This window comes from Camarhynchus parvulus, chromosome 1A (genome assembly GCF_901933205.1).
Source record: "Camarhynchus parvulus chromosome 1A, STF_HiC, whole genome shotgun sequence".
NCBI classification, from domain to species: Eukaryota; Metazoa; Chordata; class Aves; order Passeriformes; family Thraupidae; genus Camarhynchus; species Camarhynchus parvulus.
This window is the reverse complement of record NC_044586.1, coordinates 27,902,938-27,925,868: the sequence shown is the minus strand read 5'-3', so window position 1 is coordinate 27,925,868 and position 22,931 is coordinate 27,902,938. Positions and strand designations below refer to the sequence as shown.

Here is a 22,931-nt window from a genome sequence, read left to right as displayed (position 1 = left end):
TACACTTTGAAAAATTGTGCCCTTATATCAGACTTTTTCATTGTGATGGCCTTGAAGCTTTTGTTTCAGCAAAAAATGCAACCATGTTAACTCAGTCTGTTAGACCTGTGGATTCAGATGGTTACATTTTCAGGTGTAGACTGATCATGGCTTTTTGCCTTTGATGGGTGAATCAACTGTGAAGGGGTAGGATTTTAATGAATCGCCCTCAAGATCTTCATTTACTTACTGCATTAAAATGATGCCATTAATTGAAATGATAATGACATTGTCATGAAACTTTTTTGACAATCACATTTTCTGGAACATTTCAAATCATGGAGGACATGTTGAGCATATAATACCCATTTACCTCCTCCCTCAAAGGGAGTGAGCTAACCTTTGGTGTTCTTAAAAGTCTTAGTGAGCAGCATATCCCAGTGTTTTGTTTGTTGTCCCTCTCACTGGAGATCTGTACTGCCCATACTGTTCTTGTGAAGCATAACCAACTTAAATAACTGAATGGAACTTAGGATCTCCTGGCATGGAATTGAACCTGTAATTTGTAATCTTTCTTTTTTCCAGGAGCATTTTTACTGTTCTAGGAAGGCACAGCCCAGCATCTGAAAAATGCTGGTAATGGAGACTGCACTAGGAAAATTGGAGGGCAGAACTTGGAGTATAGAGAAATCCAAATCTGAAGTGCACTATGCTCTTAATGATGTATGGGTGGAATGTCCAGTAGATGGATAAATATTGCTGTGGGCCTAGAGGCAGGCAGGCCAAGCTTGTTCATGCTTACATCAAAACTTGGAGCACTGGGAGGCTTCCTGCAGGCTCTGTGCAGGTCCAGACATGGAATAAACAAACTCTTATACTTTGCCTGATAGTGCAGTCTTACAGCTTCCCCCTCAGTGCTGTGTAAAACAGCCTGTGAGGATGTTAGATGTAGCCTGATATATTTGCATGTGCTGACCTATTGTGTTGTGTTGACACCTCCACAACCTGCAGTTCTACTGATCTTTTTTCCCCTTTGCTTAAAAGTTCTTTCTAGACTACACACCATAGTATTTTTAGTTATTTTAAATTTATTTTTACTCTGTGTATAAATTTCTCAGCAGGCCTTTTTATTTTAACTTGCTTCCTTTTAATGTTCAGTACAAAAATAACCTCGTGTGTGATCTAGAAGGGATTGTGTGGGAAATAAAAAATAAAATAATCCTTCACTTTTGCCCATTGGCTTTCCTGGAAATGTGCTGGGATTGAACCTCTCTTTTGCAACAAGTTTACTGAACTAATCCACAGGAGCTACTTTAAATTATTTTGGTCATTGAAAACTATTTTTATCTGACAACATTTGACTTTCCTGATATATTTCTAAGCCATCCAGTTTCTGTGAGTTGACCTTGTCAAGCTGTACATGAAATCAAGTTCAATTCTTTTGCTGTCTTCCTACATACTTTAACAGCTGGTCTGTCAGTCATGTAATGCAAATTACTTCAATAAATTCTTTTTTTTCCCAATACTTTCTGAAAACTCTTTGGGAGAAGATACCTTCCTGTTGAATAAATATAACAAGCTCAGCACAGCTTTTACTTTATGCATTACTATCCAAAACTAAATCAATCTTTTGACAAGAGCTGTTTCAAGAACCCCATGGGCTTAGAGCCTTTTGTCTAAGTGGATGCTGAGCACTTCTGCTGCCACAGATGTTTAGTCCAACTAACTAGTTCAGCCAGTAGAGCATCTGTATAAAGAGTTGAGTCCTCTTGAACAAGCAGTGCATGCTTCTTGCCCTGAATCATTATATGCCAGAGCTGGTTTCTTACAGGTACATTAAACAGCCAAAGCAAAGCCTTTCAGAGTAATAGATTGGACACTCACACCCTCCTGTCAGCCTGTCATTGGTGGTGACATCGGAATGTATCTTATATTTTAGCATATAGCTCCTCCAGGGAATGCAGTTTGGCTTCCTCCTTTACATGATATGGTCTATTTCTAGAATCAGTGCCTTTACTTACTCACTGATCCTGTCAGGTACAGAGCAGAGCCTCAGAACAAGTGGGGCTTTAGCGCATTTAAGAGAGATCACCTCTATTTAAATTCCTTGGGCAATGATGGACCTATCTATCATTCATCTACATATACTTCTTTGCTCATTTCCTAGAACTTTCAGCTTCTTTTCTTTATTCTTTCACATTTTTTCATCACTGATAAAATGTATCACTTAAAGCTTCAACAGTTTAAGCATGTAGTAATCTACTGCTAGTATTACAGAATGGAGTACTCTTTATGGCTAGTTACAGCATTGTATTACTGATCTTTGAAACAATGGCCCTCAAACTGTTTAAGTTCCATCATTTTTCCTTTTAAACCATCTTTGCAATTGTACACAACTTTTTTAGATATTCATAAGAGCAAGGCTGTGGTACTCTGCTGCAATCTCACCATCCCTAAGTGTTGAGTGTATAGATTAGAAATAGAAAATAGGGTTAGGTGGGGCTTGGCAAGGTCATTTAAACCATTTCCCTTCTCAAGGGTAAATTAGTATTTGTGAGTAAATGTTGTTTACCTCTTCCTAAAAAACTTATCTTCAGAGACATTTTACAGTATTTCCAGGCATCTATTCCAGCACTTAATTCCATTACCAGTAGAATGTTATTACTGAATAGAAGTACCTCTTGCTGCAATTTAAAAGCAGTACTTCTGATCCACCCACAATGGAAATCCATTTCCTCTTGATGGCTCTTACATTATCAAAGATTATTATTATGCTTCTTTCTGTCTTCTCTATATGAGTCCCTATGCTTCAGCTCTTCCCTGGTGACTATACTTTATTTAGTCCTCTTTTTAATTTCCAGTGTTTTGCTCTACATTTCCTCTAGTTGGCCCACAGTGTTGCTGAATGAAGGGGCCCCAGACTGGGCAGTATGTTCCATCCACAGCCCGATCAGTGCCAGAGTAGAAATGTTATTTCATGTGTCTAACAGTCAGTGCTGTTGCTTGTATGTACTGGTTTGTAGTTTGGCTTTTTGCTTGCAGTGGGGTAGAGTTGATGGTGAGGCTCCTCACCTCTCTCTCAGTGACGCTCCCCAGTCAGTTGTGATGCATTTGTGCATTTGGCTGTTCTAAAGCACAAAAATTTGCAGCCATTGTCACCAAACTTCTGGGTCTGAAATCCATTTCTACCTGGGTTGTATCAGTGATTTTCCAATATTATTTTTTATTCTAGTGGTACCCTTCAGTGTTCTTGCAGATTATCCCCAAATCAGCAGATTTAATGAGATGCAACACCTCTCGTTCACCCATTGGCAATATTGAAGAGTACTGGACTTGAGACAAATCCTCACTCAATGTATTCCAGTCTGAAAATGGTAATCATGCTGTGATGATCCAAGAGGCCGTTCTATGCACCTAATAGCAACTTTTCCTGGCCTTTGCATTTTTCTTATAAAGATGTCATGACACCATGTCAAAAGTCTTACTGAAAACAAAATACAGGATGTCTTTGGTTCTTTCTATACACAAGCCCTGTTACTGCATTGCAAAATTAACATCTTCTATTTTCAACAAATCCACACTGGCTGTTATTTCTGGTCTCTTTGCTACCTCACAAATACCTTCCTGTAAACTTTCTTTAAATAGTCCTTCCAATATTTTCCAGTCATTTGAAGCTGTTTTATCTATAATTTTTTTAAACTTCTGAACAAAGTCTCTTCTCTGGTTTTACTGATTTTGCTTGCCATCTGCAGGTTTTCAAAGTCTATAAAATTTCTGAGATTTGTTAGTTGAAGTGTTTCAGCACAAGTTCCATTGTACCCAGCTTCTATAAAAACAGCCAAGTTACTTAAGTGCTGTCTAACAGTTTCAGTGTAACCTAACCAACCTTCTCACCGTTTTTTTCATGTATGCAAATCCTGGTTATGAAAATACCTGGACCCTGCCTGAGTGAGTCAGAAACATCATTCAATACTCAATTTTATTTCTTTTAAATCCCTTTTCTTTTTTCCCCTAAAGGCAAAATTGAAGTTTCCTGTGACAACCTACAGCATACTACAGTACCTTTAACACAGCCTGCCATATACATAGAAAACAAAGATCCAATCCCTGAAGAGCAGGTAAAAAACAAAAAAAAAGGACCATTTAAAATAATAATCGGGGACTATTTGCTGTATCCATTCTTTTTTTCGGTTGCTTGTGCAGTGACCTTGTTGTCTTGCTGAGATAGACAAGTAAGTGGCTAGTACCACTTCAGAATTGGACTTGCCAAAAAAATGTGTACATTCCTTTTGCTGTTCCATGGGGAGGTATTCCCCATCCTGGAAAAAAGAGCACTACTATTCATTTCTCATATATAACATTAGAAATGAGTGACCAAAGGAGAGCAACAACACAAGTCAAAATAATAAAAAGTGAGAATTGCTAAAAGGCAGTATATGAAATAGTCCTACTTTTGCTGGATAAACAGACACAGCTGAAAAAGTGACAACTCAAGCACAAATCATCCTGCCTTCAGTTTGCTTAGGCTCTGCATTTTTGGATATCTTTTTACTGTAACACTGAACAATTTTGTGTTGTTAGAGGACCTCCTGGGTGATGGTTGGGCTGTGTAAAGAGAGGTGGGCCTCCTCCATCCCAGAACTGAGTGGCAGATACATTCTGAAAGCACAGTGAACACCCATGTTCTGCTCTGTCTCTCCCGTGCTTCTCCCCCACATGTATTCTCTCTAGCTGTTTTTCCATATCAAAAAGCTGGGACTAATTACTTTATTGACAATTTGTTATAAATGCTGCTCTGTTTTTTTATGCTTGTAATCCTGTATATTTTGCTATTCTCTATATCCTCTTAATAAGGATTTATGTAAGTTAAATTAGCAAGATGCACAACTACCAAGAACTGGTTACAGTGTAAATTAAAAAAAAAAAAAACACAAAACCCACATCAGCATTGCTTATTTCCACCTGTAATTACAGAGGAATGGTCTCCCATTTTCAAGGTATATCACTTGTTCCTATTTGTGTATGAAGGTAAATCTTGTTAATGAGTGGACTTGCTCCAAAATACTACAGATACCATCAAGAGCAGTGTCAAGTCCACTGGCTCTGCTCAAACAGGGCTCCATCCTATTACTGTGGTTAGTTTGTGTTGCTATCACTTGATCATGAATCAGATTGTAGGATTGAGTGCACCTGACAGTGAGGATCAAGAGTTTCTTCCTTTCTTTCTTTAGGAACTGGAAGCATATGTTGATTATTCAGATACAGATAATGAATACAAAAGGGAAGATTTTTACTGCTTCTCCCAAGAAGAAAGAGAGAGGCAAGAGCGAGAGAGACAGGAATCTAAGAGGGTGTTACAAGAATTGAAATCTGTACTGGGATTCAAAGCTTCAGAAATAGAAAGACAGAAGTGGAAACAGCTACTATTCAGTGAACATGGTAAGCATTTCTTTTGAAAATTAATTCTTTCCTTAAAAAACATGGGTGTCTGCCATGGATTTCTGACTATGTTGGAATTCAGACAGTGCTTAGCTGTAGCAGTGTCTTTGACAGAGCTGTGTGGTCTTAGTTGCCATTCCATCTTTTTATATTTTAGCATATATAATTTATTGAAATGAACTCATAGAAGTAAGAATTTGGCTTTAAACAAAACACTGAGCTAAAATATTAAACACACAAAAATATTAAGACATAAAGAAAGCTGTCAGGATATAAACCATGCAGATTGAACTGACTTTCTTTCATGGCTTTCCAGTAAATACGAATTTTTACCAGGGTGCATAAATAAATTACTTTTCAAAATTTAAAGAAACCAGCAGAAAAATTATCCAGGACGTACAAAAGTATATAGGTTAAACTGAAGAGCTGGACTTTGAAATATTGGAGAAATAAAATAATAAAACTGGCTTTTGTTTCTATGAGAGACTGAATACAGAATATGTTCACACACAAAAAAAAAGCCAAAACCAAAAAAACACAAGCCACCTAAGAAGAAGAGTTCTTTCAAATTAGCCTATTCTAATTCTGAGGACTGCTGGGTATCTCCATTCACTTGCACTTGAAAGCAGGATATGAACATTTCTTTTGCCTCAACAAGACAGCTTGTCTGTTAAAACTTGATTCCTCTCACTACTTGAGCTATTTGATTTACTCTCTTTAAAATTGGCAGGAGTTTGTCTTTTCCTTTTTCTTGTTTTCATTTCTTTCTCTTAAAGACAGGTTAGGAAAAGCTTTTTAGAAAAGTTCCATGTTCTATGTTATGCAAAACAACCCTCACGTCTGGCACCATATCCAAGGATTCTGCCTCTGACGGTGTCTACCAGAAAAATGACCAAGCACTGCAAATTTCCAGTAGTTTACTAGGAACACTAAGTAACTGACCATACCTATTTATGAGACTGTCTCTTTTGACATCAAACCATCAAAAATATCTGTTCTTAGGAATTTTCTTCTTTATATCCATTAAGCTACAACTGTGGTAAAAGAGATTACTTGAGTATTGGTACTGATTTCTCTTCTAGTTACGTTAAAAACCCAAGACATCAAATTGCACCAGAGTTTGCTCAGGAGTAGGATTTCTGTATTTCTGTTAGATATGACACCACACAACTCTTCACATAAATTTCTTCAAGTCTTCCTTTCCTAACTGTTGGAGGACAAAGTGATCCTACCTCCAGTTCAAGTCTTCACAGACCTAGTGAAACTCCTGCAGAAAGAGTTTTTGTCAGGAGAACTTGCCTAGGACATTCCCTTACCTGAGCAGTAATACTTGCCCTGAGCAGGTAATACCTATCAGCATATCCTCAGGCCATGTGTGGCCAGAGCTGAAAAGAGTCAGCTCACTCCTGTAGTTTGCAGTAACTGTTCACCAGAAAGCCTTTATGGCTCATGTTGGTTCCTTTTCCTTTCCTCTTACATTGCTTTAGGATTAGAGATAAAAGGGTGAGGAGGGAAGAAAGTATGATTTTCTCCAGCTGCGTAGGACATTGATTATTTCTGTCCTATACAAACGTGGAAAACATGAAGGCAGTTCAAGAAAGTAATTAATACTGTCTTCTGTTGGATCAGATTGTGTGTGTTTATTCTGACAGACTGATATGTACACCTGCTATAACATCTTCTACCGATTTTTAAGGAAATCCTTCAATATTTCTTCAAAAGAAACACAAGCCAGTAAATATGATATCATGGACTGTGGCATATTATGGTTTAATTTATCCATACACAAGTCAGTCCTTAAAGAGACATTTATGTGATCTGCACTTTCCACATTTCTGACTTGCCTTATCTTGAGGATTGAAACCCAGAAAGGTTCATATTCTTGTCTCCATTGGCCCAAGCCACTGGATGGCCATGATACCACTTTTCCATAGTCCTCTTGAATCTTGCTTTTACAGGACAATCAAATTCCAGAAATCCTGTGTTTTCCTAACTTGTGACTATTATGGAAAAAGATCCTGAAATATTCAAAGGCTTTAATCTGTTAGTGAAGGCACCCAGCTAGCCATTCTGACTTATCCTAACAAGGACATGAGGATTTTTGGTTCATTTAAAGAGGGACTGGTGAGGGTTTCCACATAAGAGGTCAGCTCCAAACAAGCTGGTATGTCTTAAGAGCACAACATGAAGTCAATTGGAGATGATAGGTTGGATTCCAGAAGAAAAAAATATCATCTTAGCAGAGCACTAGACTAAAGCAAGTTTTCCAAGGCCCAGTACCATGGTAATACTTCTTACATTCTGGGTAATAGGTAATTTATGGGAGTGTAGGTAAGCTTATGTTTCTGGTCCTTTGGCCTCCTGTTGAGCCACTACATGGAAGTGCTGTGGAAAGGTCTTTTGAAAAGGTCTACTAAGTTTTTAGTAGCTTCATTTCCATTTGTCAAACACTGTAAAACAACTTTCTTCTGCCGCAAAATCATTTCTAGCTTTTCCCTAATCTCTCCCCTGCAAAAAAGTTCATTCTGTCAGTGGTTGTGTGGTATCCAGCTGTTTCCCCTTCTCCCACCTTGTCCATACAGCAGTTGTTATATAGCTATTTATCAGATTTGGAAAGCCATGCTCTCAAAACAGATGAATTTCACCCTGCTTATTAATTTGTCAACTCCACGTATTGGCCAGCTACCAATCTCAAGTATCTTTTTTTTTTTTGAGAAATTTAGCCTTTCAAAGTATTCTTTGGAGGAAGTAGGCAAGAAGTTTGCTCCCAAATTATAAGATTACTGTGCATATTCCTGTCTCTTCAAGCAAATGGGCAGAAATAAGTAGCAACATATATTTTACAAGAGAGGGAAAGAACTACTCCATAAACAACTGAGATGAGTCTGGTGCAGTGCTCCTTTGGTATATCAAGTTCTAAAGCAAGCAGTGCAATACACATTCAATGCCACAGTCTCTCAGTGTGCTAATGACAATAGTTATCCATGTGACAACCATAATGATGTGCCTGCCTTCAGCTAGCTAAAGTAATATTACTGAAATAGGATGCGGTTGAAAAATCCTAATACCGTAAATTTTGCTTCCCATGAAAAGTTTGTGTATTTCCCAGAGTTATTTTCATCTCTGCTTGCAGGGGTAAAGTCAGAATGGAATTAGAAAGGGAAATGCAACTTGGGAATCTGCTGCTGCCGCTCTCATTTATGTTCGTGCTGCTACTATAATGGAGCTGCTGCAGTTTAGGGAATCTGTTACTTGGAACTGGACATTATATCGTTTTGTTAACATGAAAGCCGCCTGTTCTTCAAGGAGCGATTGTACCGAGTTACACTAACCCTTAACTCTGGGAGGAGAGACTTCCTGGCAAGCATCCCGTTGCTGGCAGTGGGACTCACTGCTGCTACTAACTTCAAGAGAGGCTAAATTAAACCATACTTTATTTGTGAGGACACCTGACCTGACTGTGTGGATATGTGTTGTATTTGTATGTTGTGCTGTATGAGATCAGATACTGCCTATAAGGACTTTTTCATGTACCAGCTGTCTTTAGTGGATTAGGTAAACTGTTGTTCACAAGAAGACAGTTAAATCTGTATGCACTACAGTAGTTTTACTTGAGTTTTGCTTTAACACTGAATACATCCTCTGTGTTTGATGCTGGCTTTAGACACCATAAATTTTGTGCTGTCTCTTCATGTCACAAATTTTAAGGAATAGTTACAAGTAGCCATCACATTTCACTTCAGCTCTGTGATTAGAAAACACTTTTAAGTTTTGGTGTGGGTTGTGTTTCTGTTGTTTTGGGATTTTTTAAAGTAATTTTAACCCTTATAATCTTGCATCTTTTCAGGCAAATAAATTATTTATATATGGCAGCTCGCTTTTAGTTATCATTTAATTTTTTCCCCCTTTTCAAGCTGCAGTGAAACCCTTGTCTCCTGTAGAACCATTGAATCTACTAAATAATGTGGAGTCACATATGAATTCAGATACAGAAAAGCAGGACTGCAGCCAAAGTTGTGATAAATCTGAAGAAAAAGACTCTAATCCAGAAGTGAATGCTGCTGATAAAAGCAGGACAGAATATTTGTATGAAGATCCTGAGATGGAGAAAAACAAAGACAATATTACAGGTAAAGATGTTTCTACAGGGGCTGAAGGAAGAATGTATTATCAGTGTGAAGGGGCTGCTGAAGAGCTCAAGCCAAGCAGTGTGGATGGAGTAGAGGCTTCACAGCCTCCCTCTAAGGATGCATTACATTCAAAAATCAAGGATAGGCTGGCCCAGCTCCACATATCAACAGATTTTAACTTCACATCTGGTCTGGCGGCACAAGTTGCTGCCAGGTCTTTCACTTTTACTACAATGCAGGAAGAGACTTTTGGAGATGATGGGGAGGAGGAAGAGGAGGAAGAAGAAAAGACACAGGAGAATGAAGACTTTGTGGACAACTGTGAAAATGAAGAGAGAGGCTCTGAAAGAGAAGGAAAAGTATAAGTCTGAGCTGAACTTTATTAAACTAACAGCAGGCAGTTTGATGGAAGAAAACTGAGGTGGGGGGTTGAAGCTGAAAATACCGGATTAAAAAAAAGGAGACCTAAATATAATACATCATGTTCCCTAAGACTGATACACTAAATAGGACCTCAAAGTATATTGAAAATTTGCAGGTAAGAGAAGTTTGGGATGCATCCAAGAAATAGATGGCTGTCCCTTTTTAAGATCCTAGTGATGGGGGTTGGAATCTACCTTTGTGTTTTCTGTTTTATTTATTTATCTAATGACATATTGTAGTTTTTCATTTCTAAAAAGAAGGAAAAACAGTGTTTTGATTTACAACAGACTCCATTTTTTTTTCCTCTCTGATTCTTTTGTCATGGTATCAATGTTTGTTCCAACAAAAACAGCCAGGACATTTCTTTTGGAAGAACCTGAACTGTTCTCTGTGATCGTCCCCCACTACTTTTGTTTCACTTCTTGTGTCTGCAGTGCATTGGCTAAGCCATGATAGGCATTTGTGATTCTTCAACTAGTGATGTGGCACCCAGCTAAAATGTAGAATTTTAAATAAAAACTTGAAAGAGCTAGTATTTCGTGTGTCCTCGGGTATGGGGCTGAAATAGTATGAAGTTAATCATGATTCATATTAAGGTTTATTTAGAATTTTATGAAGGGTTAATAAATGATGTCTATAAGTTGTAATTCATGTTAGAGAAATGTGTCGTAAGTAAATTTTAGGGAAAGTTATAAGCACACCAGTAGAAGGTACTACAGATAGCTAGAAGCTATCTATTGGATTGACAGAGATGAGAAGAAAACACCTATTTATTAAGCCAGCTATTAATTGTTTGTTAACCTTTTGTAAACTGAACCCTTATGTAATTGTTTGATTTGATATAATGATCAATTGTACATTTTTGCTTATGTCCTGAAGTAATTTTCTTAAAGGAAATTATCTGAGAGCTTAACAACGTGCAGTGTTTTGTTTGAACACTATACTTGCTTTTCGCTAATGTTCTTTCACTTTTCCTTAGATCACAACTTTAACCTGTGGGATTAAGAATCCATGAGAGAACTACAGTTGTGTATTTTGTTTCTTGTAACTTAGTTAACTGATGATGAAGTCTGGATGTTTGGTAGGAGGTTATGCAAGTTGCTTTTATCTCTGTGGTAGTGTTACAAGGAGCAGGAAACTGATGCTAACCTCATAGAGGAGCTGGTTAAATTGCCTTCTCTTCCTTTTGCTCTCTGACACAAAACAAAGCAAAGCTCCTGTGTCTCTAATGGCGAGAGCACCACTTCTTTGTGTGGAATACTCTACTTGGACCGAGCTCCACTTCCAGGACAAAACACTGCATCAGTTCCTTAGAGTATTTGTTGTGTTTTGCAGATTCTATAGAGTAAAGGGCTTTTTAGATGCTGGTGGTGCAGAGCAATATCTTTCCTAGGATGGTGTCATGGAAAGAGGGGAAGGTAATGCCAGTCAGCAGGTTAGGGTGGAACTCTTGATGGTATGTCAGAAAACAAATGTTTTCTTTCAACTCCCTGGCCTGTATTAGTGATTTTGCATGAACACTGTGAAATATGTGGACTTTTTCACAGAGGGTAAAGAGGGAAATACCAACTGATAGAGAAGGGAGTATGACTTACAGTGTTCTTTCACTGTATAGTGCCTGTCTTCTCCCTCACACACGGTTCTGGGAAGAGAACATGTTGCTGTTTTTCATTGACCAGTAACACTGTGTTCTGTGTCCTTTATTTTGTGTAAGTGACTGGAAGCTGAGTGATTGATGTCTTAAGGAGGTTGTAGGAAAAAAAAATCAGATGCTTTTCATAGTGTATTCAGAAGATAAGCCTCCTCTTAGTGGTAGAGTTTATTCTTCTATAACTAAAGATTAGGCTAAGATGATGAAACACTTTTATTTTCTCTGTGGTAAGCAATTTTTTTTGGCCAAGTCTAGAACAGCTGCTTTGGATAGATTGTGTTTGAAGCATTGTCCATGCTTCTGAAGAAGTCTTCCTCATTCTTAACTTGAGATCCTCACAAAGTGCCCAGATATTTTTTGTTCCTAGCTAAGTGTTCTGACAGCCTAAATGTATCTTCCATCAATATTTTTCCATGAACTCATCCACCATCATGTCATGATCTGATGTTGTGTATCCCAGAAAGAGTACGCCTGACCTTCTCCTATGGGATCCAAATCATAGTTTGCAGTGTGTAGGACTATGATACCAACCTGGAAATATAATCAGATTTAGGATATTAATTATCACTGTGTTCACAGTTTCAGATGAAGTCAGTAGTAGCCTGAGTTGCATTGGTACTGGAATTGGTGACAGATCTCACATTTATAAAAGCTGCTATCTCTTTATTCCTTTGCTGCAGTCCTTAGTAAAAATCCTGGAGAATCTACTTTGGTGGCTCACTTGGGGCCCAGTTTTATTATATGCTGGTCTTGGTAATGAAACTGGCCTAAAAAAGTGCTGTCCATCGTGAGTTGTTCATTTTCATCCAGCAGATATGTCAACACAGGGTTTTGTGGCCATTTTATAAACCAGTTCATGAGTCCACCCAGGTGAAAAATTCACCCTTTTTAGGCTTCTTTGCTTTTCACCATTCTCATTGCAGCAATGCAGTAACAGCAGTTACCTCAAAACAGCTGTGTCAGCACGTACTGTGTTGCTGGCCTGAGACGCAGGATAGCCCACATTTACATTATTGGCAAAGATGGTGTAGTGTGAAATTACAGCCTTGACATTAGACACAGCTGTGATCAAACGATGACTTTTTGGAGGAAGTCCTGATCCTACTTTGAACAAATAGATTTTCTACAAGCAATTTAACTGATTTCCATGGTCTTACTTAATGCAGTCTTACAAGTTGCTCATATGAACACCTGGACTCACTTGTTTTCTCTGCCTCTCATCACCTCTGTATAAAACAGCCATCAGGTCATTTATTTTGATCTATTTAATATTCTTCCTGAAGAAAAATATTGCTAACAGCGTATAGCACACAAAGCCTGACTTCTCTTGATTTGATGACCAGGTTCCATCTACGTATGTCATACACTCTGTTATGATCCAGATTTTCTCATAATTTTGTCACTTGAGATTACTGTATATACATGCTGTAGGTTCCTTCATGAACCTGACAGATTTCTTGGCATAATTTATTGCTGCCTTTAAAATAATGTTTATGAACACACTGAAGTGTGCATTAGCTCTAATGAGTTGTCTTAATATATTGAGCATGTCAAGGTCTGAGTGCAGTTCTGTGTTCTTTGGCTCGTTACCCAAGATTGGGATTTTTGTGAAAACAGAACATTTGCTTCTTAGAGCTTTGCAACTTTTTGAAATATTTAGCAGGAAGTCCATACTAAATTATGGGTTATGAAAAAGAATATCAGCAGCCAAAATCCTTTGTGAAGAGCAGAGCTAACAATAAATGCATTTGCCCTATCCCATTTCCAATTAGTAGTTCTGTGAAGTAAAGAAACAAGTTATATAGGGTTAAATAATTTCTTCTCCTTGTACCTGGAAAGCACTCCAAAGACAATATTTGCTTCTTGGACTGGATTACAATTTAACACTACATCTTTTTATATCACTTCACTTTACAGCTAAGGATCTAGGTAAAGGCTTAAATCTGGGCAAAGATCTGTGATAAGAAGGTAACTTGTCCATTTTTTTAAGTGTATGTATTCATGATAGAAATTAAATTGTTGTGTCATGGAAGCAAATGTAGAGAGTTACAGATAATAGAGCATCTTTCAAATGCAATTAAATGTACCTCTGTCAACTACAGGCAAGATTTGCAAATGTGAAGGCTTCTGCCATCAGTCATAGAAATGAGACAGTTTTACTCCCAGCAGAGGATTGCTGGACATCACTGAATCATGCACTTAGATTTCTAAATGCAAGATGGAATCTGGTAGAGTAACCAGTTTTACTGAGATTTCAGACTTTGTCCCGAGCACACCTGTCTCCATGTGACTGTTTGTTATAATATTGGAAATTTTATGGTTTTTTCAGAAGTGCTAAATTTGCAACTTTCTCATTAATTTATATGGTGGACTGCATGGAGTTGTTTGTCCACACTGAATTCTGTAATCTTGTAGGTTATCCCTTTCTTCTTTTTTTCCTTTTTTTTTTTAACAAACAAGAGGACAAGTACACTAAACTGCCCTTGACCTTTAAACTGTTTTTGAAGGGTGGCTATAGTTCTGCAAGTGGCTTGTTCCCAGAGGTAGCTGCTTTCTAGAATTAACAGGTTTCATACTATCACGTCTGAGCAGAGTGTGAGAATGGCACTTGGTCAGTGTAAAGGGCCAGGCTGCTCTGGGATCTTGTCTGTGACAGGGACTAAACAGATGCTGAGGGAAGACTATTGTGTAGGGATATTCTCCAGACTGTTCCTCAGCTATTTGTGGCTCAGGGACTTCTTGACTCAGTGGTAGTGGATGTCACCTTAACAGGTTCTGATAGAATCCTTCTCCATAGATTTGCTCAGGCTTATGTTCGGTCAATTATTCCTAGATCCAGTGCCAGTATGTGGTCATCTTTACATCATCATTACTGTCTTGTACACATGAGAAGATTTGTCAATAAACTTCTTTGATGTTCTACTTTCCTCAGTCATTCTGCAGAAGTCATGTTTTCTGCCTTTTGTTTGCTTTCCTTACAAATCTCTCCAGTTTTGGATGTATAATGACCAAAGTGTGGTGCAGTACTCCATACTAACCTCAGCAGTGCAGAGTACAGAGTAATAATCACCTCCTATAAAACACCAAACCTTTCAAATACATTTGAGTCCATATAGAAAGAAAAATCCTTTTAGATCTTTTAGCCCTAGCTATTAGGATGGCAAATGAAAATATTTGGTCTGATGGAGGAAAAATATTTATTCACTGTCAGCGGGATTTGGCTGGACAATGTTTTTCTTTGCTAACAAAACAAAAAGCTGTTAAAACAAAATGATCTCCCAACAGCTGCCACCTGGTCTAACACAAACTAAAGATGCCAAACAACACTTGTTTAAATTTCAATTTGACTTTGCAGAGCTTTTTTGGTCTCTGATGCAAAATATATTATCACACAAGAAACATGGCAGTGGATATATGGATATCAGAGATCAAATCAAAGGCCTCTCAACCAAAGGCTAATTTTTAAAATGCTTCGTGGTGTGCTTTATTAATTTTCTCATTATATTTAATTCCCTCCTGTATATGTGTTTATTTTGTCACCTGGGATTTTAAATGCTAAAAATTACATCAAATTTATTCGACTTGGAAATTTGTGCAGAAATCAGATAAGAGGTAATGGTAGTGTATGGTAATACACAGTCATAGCTAGGGGTAAAATCTACCTCCCATGAACTTTCTTTTGTAGATGGATAAAGCAATGTGACTTGAGCTACAGCTGGATATGAACCTGTTCTGTGCTGCCTTCCCTTTCACACTGCTGTGGCTCAGGTTATTGGCAGCTTATCAGAACAGAACAGGCTCAACAGAGTGAGTGCACTGTTAGCCCATGTTACACTTTCTGTATTGAACACAGGATTCTGAAAAAGTGACTGCAATTTAGTAGACAAGGAAAAAGTTTCTCTGTTACAAAGTGGCTTATTGTAAAAGGGTTGAATGGGACCAAAACTTGAATAATTTCATGTGATCAGCATATTTTGACCCTTGTACCTTCTCAGCTTTAAATCTTAAAGGCCTCATGGACAGTTTGCTTTAGAGGATGCAGTTCTATGATGGCTTAAATCAGTTCATGGCCATGAAATCCAGTCCCTCTTCTAGGGTGGCTTTTGTGAGCACTCAGTGATCTAGGATATGGATAGGACTGGAAGTGCATGGGTGCTTTAACTTGCAGCTGGCTTCCTCAATCCTTATGAGGATGATGCCACTCATTACTTCCCTCACTCATTTTGATTCCTTTTGTTCTTGAGACCTAGGCTGCCCAAGACCATTTGTGTCTTACTCCCCAAAGTTTCTAGGAACTGTTTATGATACTGCCAGTAAAACTGAAATTATTGTGCATGTTTTTTTCTACTTACTCATTTCATCCTTCTGGACCCTCTGACATCCATGGTCCTCTCCCTTTACCACCACTCTTAAGAGGTTCAGATTTTAAAATAACACACAAATTCTTTTTATGTGTATTTGTAACAGAAATAACTAGATCTAGAGTTGTGTACTGACTTTCTCACTTGAGAACTGAAACAGAAGGCAGGCACCATAAACGGGGAACATACAGTCAAAACAGAAATAATAATGTATAGCAGCTCAAAATTATACCACACTCTTGGTATATTGACTCTTATAAGTAATTCTGGCTTACTGAAAAACATTTTAAAGTTGCATTTTAAAATAATGGCAATTCTATTACAAGGTCCCAAAATAAGTGTCATTAGTTGGCTTGATTTGTGCTCAAATCTTAATATTTAAAGATTGCTTCCTGACCTTCTCCAGCTGCATGGATGAAAACTGAAAATAATCTCAGATTTCCAAAAGAGAGAGCGACCAATCCTTTCCATTTCGTTGTGCTATTTAAGAAAGGTCCATTCCTAAACAAACAAAAAGAGAAATGTCAGTATCTTCAATAGCCATTACTGACAGAGAATCACGCATTTGATCTCAATAGAAGCACCATAAATGCAGGCTATTTATAATGTTTGATATCTGTGTTTCAATAATAATAATAGGCTTTAACTGTATTATGGGATAAAAGCCAGAAATGTACAAACTGTTCAGTAGATCTTTCATCCAAAGGCACAGCTGGTGAAATTTAAACAAGTTCATGTTGGCTGTTCCTGCACTGCTCAGTATGACATTACAGTCCAAGCTTTTCATGTCCCAGCATGGATGTTCACGGGTGGTCTGCAGGCACCTGTGTGCTTGAGGTCTGCAAAGTTTGCAGTGATCACTGAACAGTGCTGAGTGAAACCTAAATAGGAACAGGATGCTTCACAAACATTTTGGATTTATTGTCTGTCTGCCTCTGTTGCAGCATCCATGCTGTACGCAATCCCACTTGTGAACTTCTTCCTTCCCACCTTTCCTTTTCATGGGCCACACAAACCAGATGGGGAGGGTTTTGTAGTTTGTTTCTCACCTGTGGGACTATCTGTAATGCACCAGATAAGTTATCCCCAGCAGAAACTTGAACATTCGTGGCCAAACTGCAAAAGATGTACTCTGGGCTGAAGAAGCTCTTCTGGTTTGACCACTTCTGCAAAGGGTTCTCCTGAGATGGGTGACCACAGGAGTGCTGAGCTAGGTGCGATGACTCTGCAGGTGTCTTTCAGAGCTCCAGTTTTTACCGAGTCTGACCTTTTCTCTGATTGTCTCTCTCTTCCCTCTTAGCTGCCTTCAGCTCTTCTCCAGCATTCTCTTGCCAACTGCTGAGGAATTTGGCCACTTTTTTCCATTAGTTAGGAGGCCTTTGTCTAAACTTTATTAAATGATAGACTAGAGGGAATCCACACCAAGGTGCTGCTGTGCATCCTCAGTCACAAACTCATAAACAGAAGGGTTCGTAGGGCTGGTGCAATGTCTGTCCTAACATTCCTTCCAGGAAGCTCTGACCTACATTTCAACCTGGCCTCCTGTTTCTTCCTGGACTTCAGAACTTCACTGCCTAATGATTGTAAGATGCTAATGCCTCCTCAGCAAGACTGACCCTTGAACACATGTTCTTCATTACACGAGCCTTACTTGTCCTTTCCCACAGGAGGGTGGCACAGTCATGGCTGAGTCTGCCTTCCCCTAAACAAGTTTGCTGCTTTCAGCAGTAGAGGCTGAGCATGTACTCTCCAGCTGCTATGTCAATGTGCTTTGGCTCCACAGCTGCCTGATCTTGATCTCAGAAAGTGCTGGGATCTAGCAATTGTGCTTAAACCTTTCCCACTGGTAAAGAGCAGGTGTTTCCAGAATACAAGTATTACTAAATCTCCCTGAATAGAACCATTTTGAGTTTTTATTGAGGAGCATAAACAAATTATTTCTTAATTTAAGGGGTTTGAATAAGGTTTATAAATATATATATGTGTGTGTATACACATACATACAGATATATATGTATATACACATACACACACCCCCCTTCATGATGTAAATGTGCATTGCCAGATGTCCCACTGCAAGGCTTGTCTAGCAAAGAGGTTGTATTTTTTTCATATCAAACTATTCCATTACTTACTTGAAAGGTAAACAAAAACTTAATTCTTGCTATCCAAAGGCAAAAGAATTGTATTCTACCAAGCAAACTGTGGAAGTATTTCAAACCTGATTTTACATCTTTTATTACAGAAGCTTCTTCACTTTGTTTTCACTTGTCAAGTCTTTGCACCTGAGCTGCTGTGAGTGCCTGTATGGCCATTTGCCCTGCCTTAACCATGTAAACAAATACATGTTCCTCAACATCTCCTGCCTGCTAGTTCTAGCATTTCCTAAAACAGGCCCTAAAGGCAGCATAGAACAAGGAATACAGGGAAGGAAAAGAAAAGAATCTTGATAAGCTGCTGCTTAATTGGCTAATAAATGAGAGCTAAAATGTAAGAGGAAATGTTCAAAAGAACAAACTACAGCAAGAGACTTCTGGCAGGGCTACAGAGGGAAATCACATGATACATTCTGAAGTTTGCAGACACTGGGAAGGATCCACAGTTTCTTGTCCATGTGGAGACAGGAAACACTCACCAGACTGGTAGTCTTCAGCAGCTTTTTTTAAAAACAAGCCTCTATTTTATCTATGTTTCATTTCCATAGAAAGACTTTCTGCTTTTTGTGCTCTGTGTTCAAGCTGTGTGTAATCAACCTCTGCATCTCTTCCTTTAAGTTCTGTGTGAAGTCAGTCTCCTTCCTTCCACTGCACTGAAAACCTGTGTACTTTGGCTCTGCGGAGCCTCCCCTGCACCCACCCTGCCCGTGGCTGATGCTGCTTTAAACAGGGTCATTCGATCAGGATCAGCCTCGAGGAGGTTTAGATCAGCAGGTCCTTAAAGCAGGTATGAAGCCTGAGGGCTGGCTGTGCTAGGGCTCCAAGAACTCAGGTTCTGGGTTGGATGTAGGCAGTAGCAGGAAGACATTCCTGGATGCTGACCTTTTATTGTGATAGGTTTTCCTGCTTATGATATTTCCCCAAATTATTTTGTTTCTTTTTTTGTACTTCATTTACCTCCATTCTTCTTACCATGGATATGAATCTGGACCTAAAGTCTTCTTTACATATTTAATCATGTACATCACCAGGATTATTTTTAAGCCATTTTAAAAATTTTGCCTGGATTTCCCCAGTTTCAGAAGTAGTTTTCTTAACTGTAATGCTAACCATTTTTAAAGTCTTTTTTGTTGCTATTATTTCTTCAGCATCTGTAATAAAATTCTGCCTCACTACTGCCTGTATCGTTTTTTCTCTTTATCCTGTATCCCTGACAGTTGCCTAGGTGGAGTGGATGTGGCTTATCCATCCTCCAATTAGTAATGATTGAATGGAATAGAGAAATGCTTATACAGGGATGCAAAAATGCTGTATGAGCACTTTGCTTGATTTCTTATACAGAATTTTATTTGTAATTCCACTTTCATCCTGAAGATGGAATTAATTTTAAGCAATCCTGGCAATAGTTTCTGCAGTATTTTTTGCTGACTCCTTGGTACAAGCACTTTAGTAATGAGCACTTGTTACTCTCTCCTGAATTAGTGATGACTGAAGAAAGAATGTTTTTCTGTGTGTCGTATGCTTCCCATTGTACCTTCTCCTCATCCTTCAGAGACCTCTGTGCTGTGGCAACTGTTGGCAAAATTCCTTTTAGCATCACCTAAATGCCTGTGTAGGTGGGGCTTTAGGAAGAAAATAATGTGTCAGTTGAGGACACTGGTAGCAAGTAGATCTTTAATCCAGGAATGGGGCTCAGGTGTTCTGCAGGAGATGTATTCTACTTGTGTGTGACTCCTAAGAGACAGACTTCCTTTGTAGGCTTCAGAAGTGTCAAAAGAGCAGCAACAGGACAGAGTCACTTCTTTTATCTGGAGCTTTTCCGTTCCCTGGTAATGCTTAGACTTTTGTATCAGAACTTATCAAAGGCTGTATTCTGCTGCTGTTAGGAGTTGTGGCTGATGTTCACCTCTTCCTGTAAACATTCACTGATTTGGTTTTAGGGTTAACAGTGACTAACCACTCTTCTCACTTAGGTATGACTACTCTCACCTAATTCACATCCCCAGGAAGGCAGGCTTAAGAGGTTACTGGAAAGAAGGGAAGTAATTTGATCATGAAAGGCAAGAGGTGAGGCAGGAGTATTTTTTCTTTTGAATCTTGCTGCCAAATTGGTGCATAATTCATTGTGCAAAAGGTCTGCTTACTGTTTGCTGTTTTCAGGTTTGTGTGTTTGTTTTCATATGGAATACTGAACAGATCCAATTGCTGCTGTTGGAAGGAAATGTCTGTCTACCAAAAAGGAATCCATAATGTTTTCCTTTACTTGGAGACTTCTTGAATGCTAAATTGCCTGTGTGTATACTTCATAATGTACCATATGCAAATATTCTTCAGGAATTGATACTACCACTTCAGTCAATATTTTCTATGTTAGAACTGTATGTTTCCTATACTGCCAAGAATGTATATATATCTATGAAGACTTAAGATTGTATCTTTTTGAGCAAGCCTCTTTCTTCAACCATCTGAAACTTTCTTCCTGTTTCTCAAGTTTTCTGCTAATTTATTAGACTCTTGTGTTATATTGTGTACTTTTTGTATCAGTTGTATTGCTGTATTTCTTCTTTCTCTCATTAAAACCTGTTCTTCTCATCCTTCTGCTGTGCTGCTTCATATTGGAAGTACTCACACCGTATCAATTAACCAGCTCTAGTGTAGTGGATCAGCCTGAGGTGGATCCAGACCAGTCCTAAAAAGCCAGTCATTCAGACATTCCACTGATCCCAACACGTAACCAGCTTTATTGTATTAAGCTTAATTTTGCAGCACAGTCTGTACTTTTATAATGTAGTAAAGAAGAAACTTGGAATGGGACTCTCGAGGTATAAACAAATGGACAAGTACAAAAATGTACTGAATTATGAAATCCATAACTCCTATGGATGGTTGTTTCTGCTTACATTCATTAAGATACTGGTGGGCTTCCTGAGGGAAGCAAATTTGGAGGAGAGATTTGAAAGAGGGTTCCAAGGGCTATTTTTTGTAGAAATATGGCCATCAACTTAAGTTAGTCAGTTATCTGTGCCATCTCCATGCTTAGTTCATCTTACAGGTAAATTAAGAGGGAAAAAAAATGAATGCAGGTTAGGACCTGCTTGCTTGCTTCCATTAAAGAAACAGCTGATTTACAAACAAGAAAATGCTGTCTCACAAGAAATCACTCCATGAACAGATAGAGAAATGATAGTGCTTTTTTATCTCCCAGTGAAAAGCAAGATTTTCAGTGTTTCACTGATGCTAATTCCTTTTTAGCAGTGCAGTATGTTCCCTAACCTGGAGCTCTCAATAGGCTGTCTTCCCCACAGAATGCTATGCAGGAGGAAAGAGTTCAAAGGTCCTGTATAGTGGGCCCAAGGGTATTGAAAGAAAGGAAGTGAACAGAGCATGCACTCGCACCTGTGTGTTGAGTATCCAGGAATTTTTGGGGCTAGGAAATCAGCTGGCAAGATGGGAAAACACCAGAAGTTTCTACTCTTGGAAACTTAAGGATGAAGTTAATCTCATCTTTAGCACCATCTTTATAATTATGGCAGAGTAGGTGGAAATAGCTATGTCACCTAGCCTTGGTTTTCACACAGACTCTTCATTGCCCTCTCCTTCATTAAAACTATTCCTGTGCCACAGTTGCACCTGTGCATGAAAGAACCCCATGGAGTGTCCCAGTCCATTTAAGGATTTCCTGTCATGGTGTTATGGTACCAAGGAGCAGAAACACACATGTAGAATAACCATGCTGGTTCTGACCACACCTGACATGGGTTGTATGTAGGTTTAGATTAGGCAAATGCCTGTCTGTGCAACTGCATACATTTGCTATTTGCTTCTAAAGTTGCATTTAGGGATGATACCACAGTGGAAAATTAAGGAAAATTCTAGTGTAGAGAAGAACTAGCACTGGGAATTCCACAGGCCACTGTAGCCTTTTCAATCACTCACAGAAGTGTTTGCAAAAACACCCAGCCTAAAGCTGATCTGTCCAGACTTCAATCAAGAATGCTTGACTTGGAGAGAAAGCATGATAGGTCAGTAATTAATATATTTGAAAATGCTACTGTTAATTATCTGGTATATTTAATCCCTGACTTCTCTACCACTCCAGTAATTGTTTTGCGTGCACATGAAGTGACAAGCTTCCTTCAGAGATGAATGGACTGCAACTATAATATGTGCCAGTGTTTGATATAAATGAAATACATTGTTTTGTTAAATTAAAAAGAAGTCAAAGAAGACATTCCATGACCTGTCTAAGCTAGCTGAGAGCAGCTCAGCAAAAGACTGCTCTATTCATTTTGGCCTATATTCTGTGTTCTTCTTTGTTGTCACTGTTATCACTGCTTCTTAACTATTAACAGTAGATTAATAGATCATCATCATCATCATCATCGTCATCATCATCATTGCCTGTATGATATATTGGTTAAACCAAGAGTGGAAAACAGTGATCTTTGCATTAATTCCAGGTACTCTTGAGGTTTCAGTTTGATTACTGGCTTGCATCAGCTTTAAATTGAAAATAAATATATGCAATTTATTTACTACACGGTTCGAAAAAGCCGTGTAGTAAATAAATTGCAGAAGCTGCAATTATTTCCTTTTCCTGCCTATCTTTATTTCTGCTTAGAAAACTTCTGTGAGAGAGCCAACTACTGCAGGACATGCTTTAGCTCCTGGGAATGCTCCCTCCAGTAGCTGTATGCTCAGTATGAAGATGTGATATTTGACCATCTCCTGCTATTTCTCTAGGTTATGTTTCTAAAGCTTCCCTGCAAATATTAATGAAATTAAGAAGCTA

The 22,931-nt window shown here is 38.5% G+C and overlaps 1 protein-coding gene across 8 annotated transcripts in view; it reads left to right on the top strand.

Annotated features, from left to right (window-relative positions):
• Positions 1-22,634, top strand: part of VEZT (vezatin, adherens junctions transmembrane protein) — a 61,150-nt gene extending 38,516 nt beyond the window's left edge. For 6 of the 8 annotated variants that reach the window (XM_030959420.1, XM_030959419.1, XM_030959428.1 and 3 more), the window contains 3 exons: positions 3,997-4,097; positions 5,211-5,418; positions 9,333-22,634. In XM_030959420.1, the coding sequence (XP_030815280.1) occupies positions 3,997-4,097; positions 5,211-5,418; positions 9,333-9,913 (890 nt within the window). In that variant the 3' untranslated portion in view covers positions 9,914-22,634. Of the gene's footprint in view, positions 1-3,996; positions 4,098-5,210; positions 5,419-8,551; positions 9,295-9,332 lie in introns of those variants that run through there. The other 2 variants (XM_030959427.1, XM_030959424.1) reach the window with 1 other exon arrangement.
• Positions 22,635-22,931: the final 297 nt, after the last annotated feature.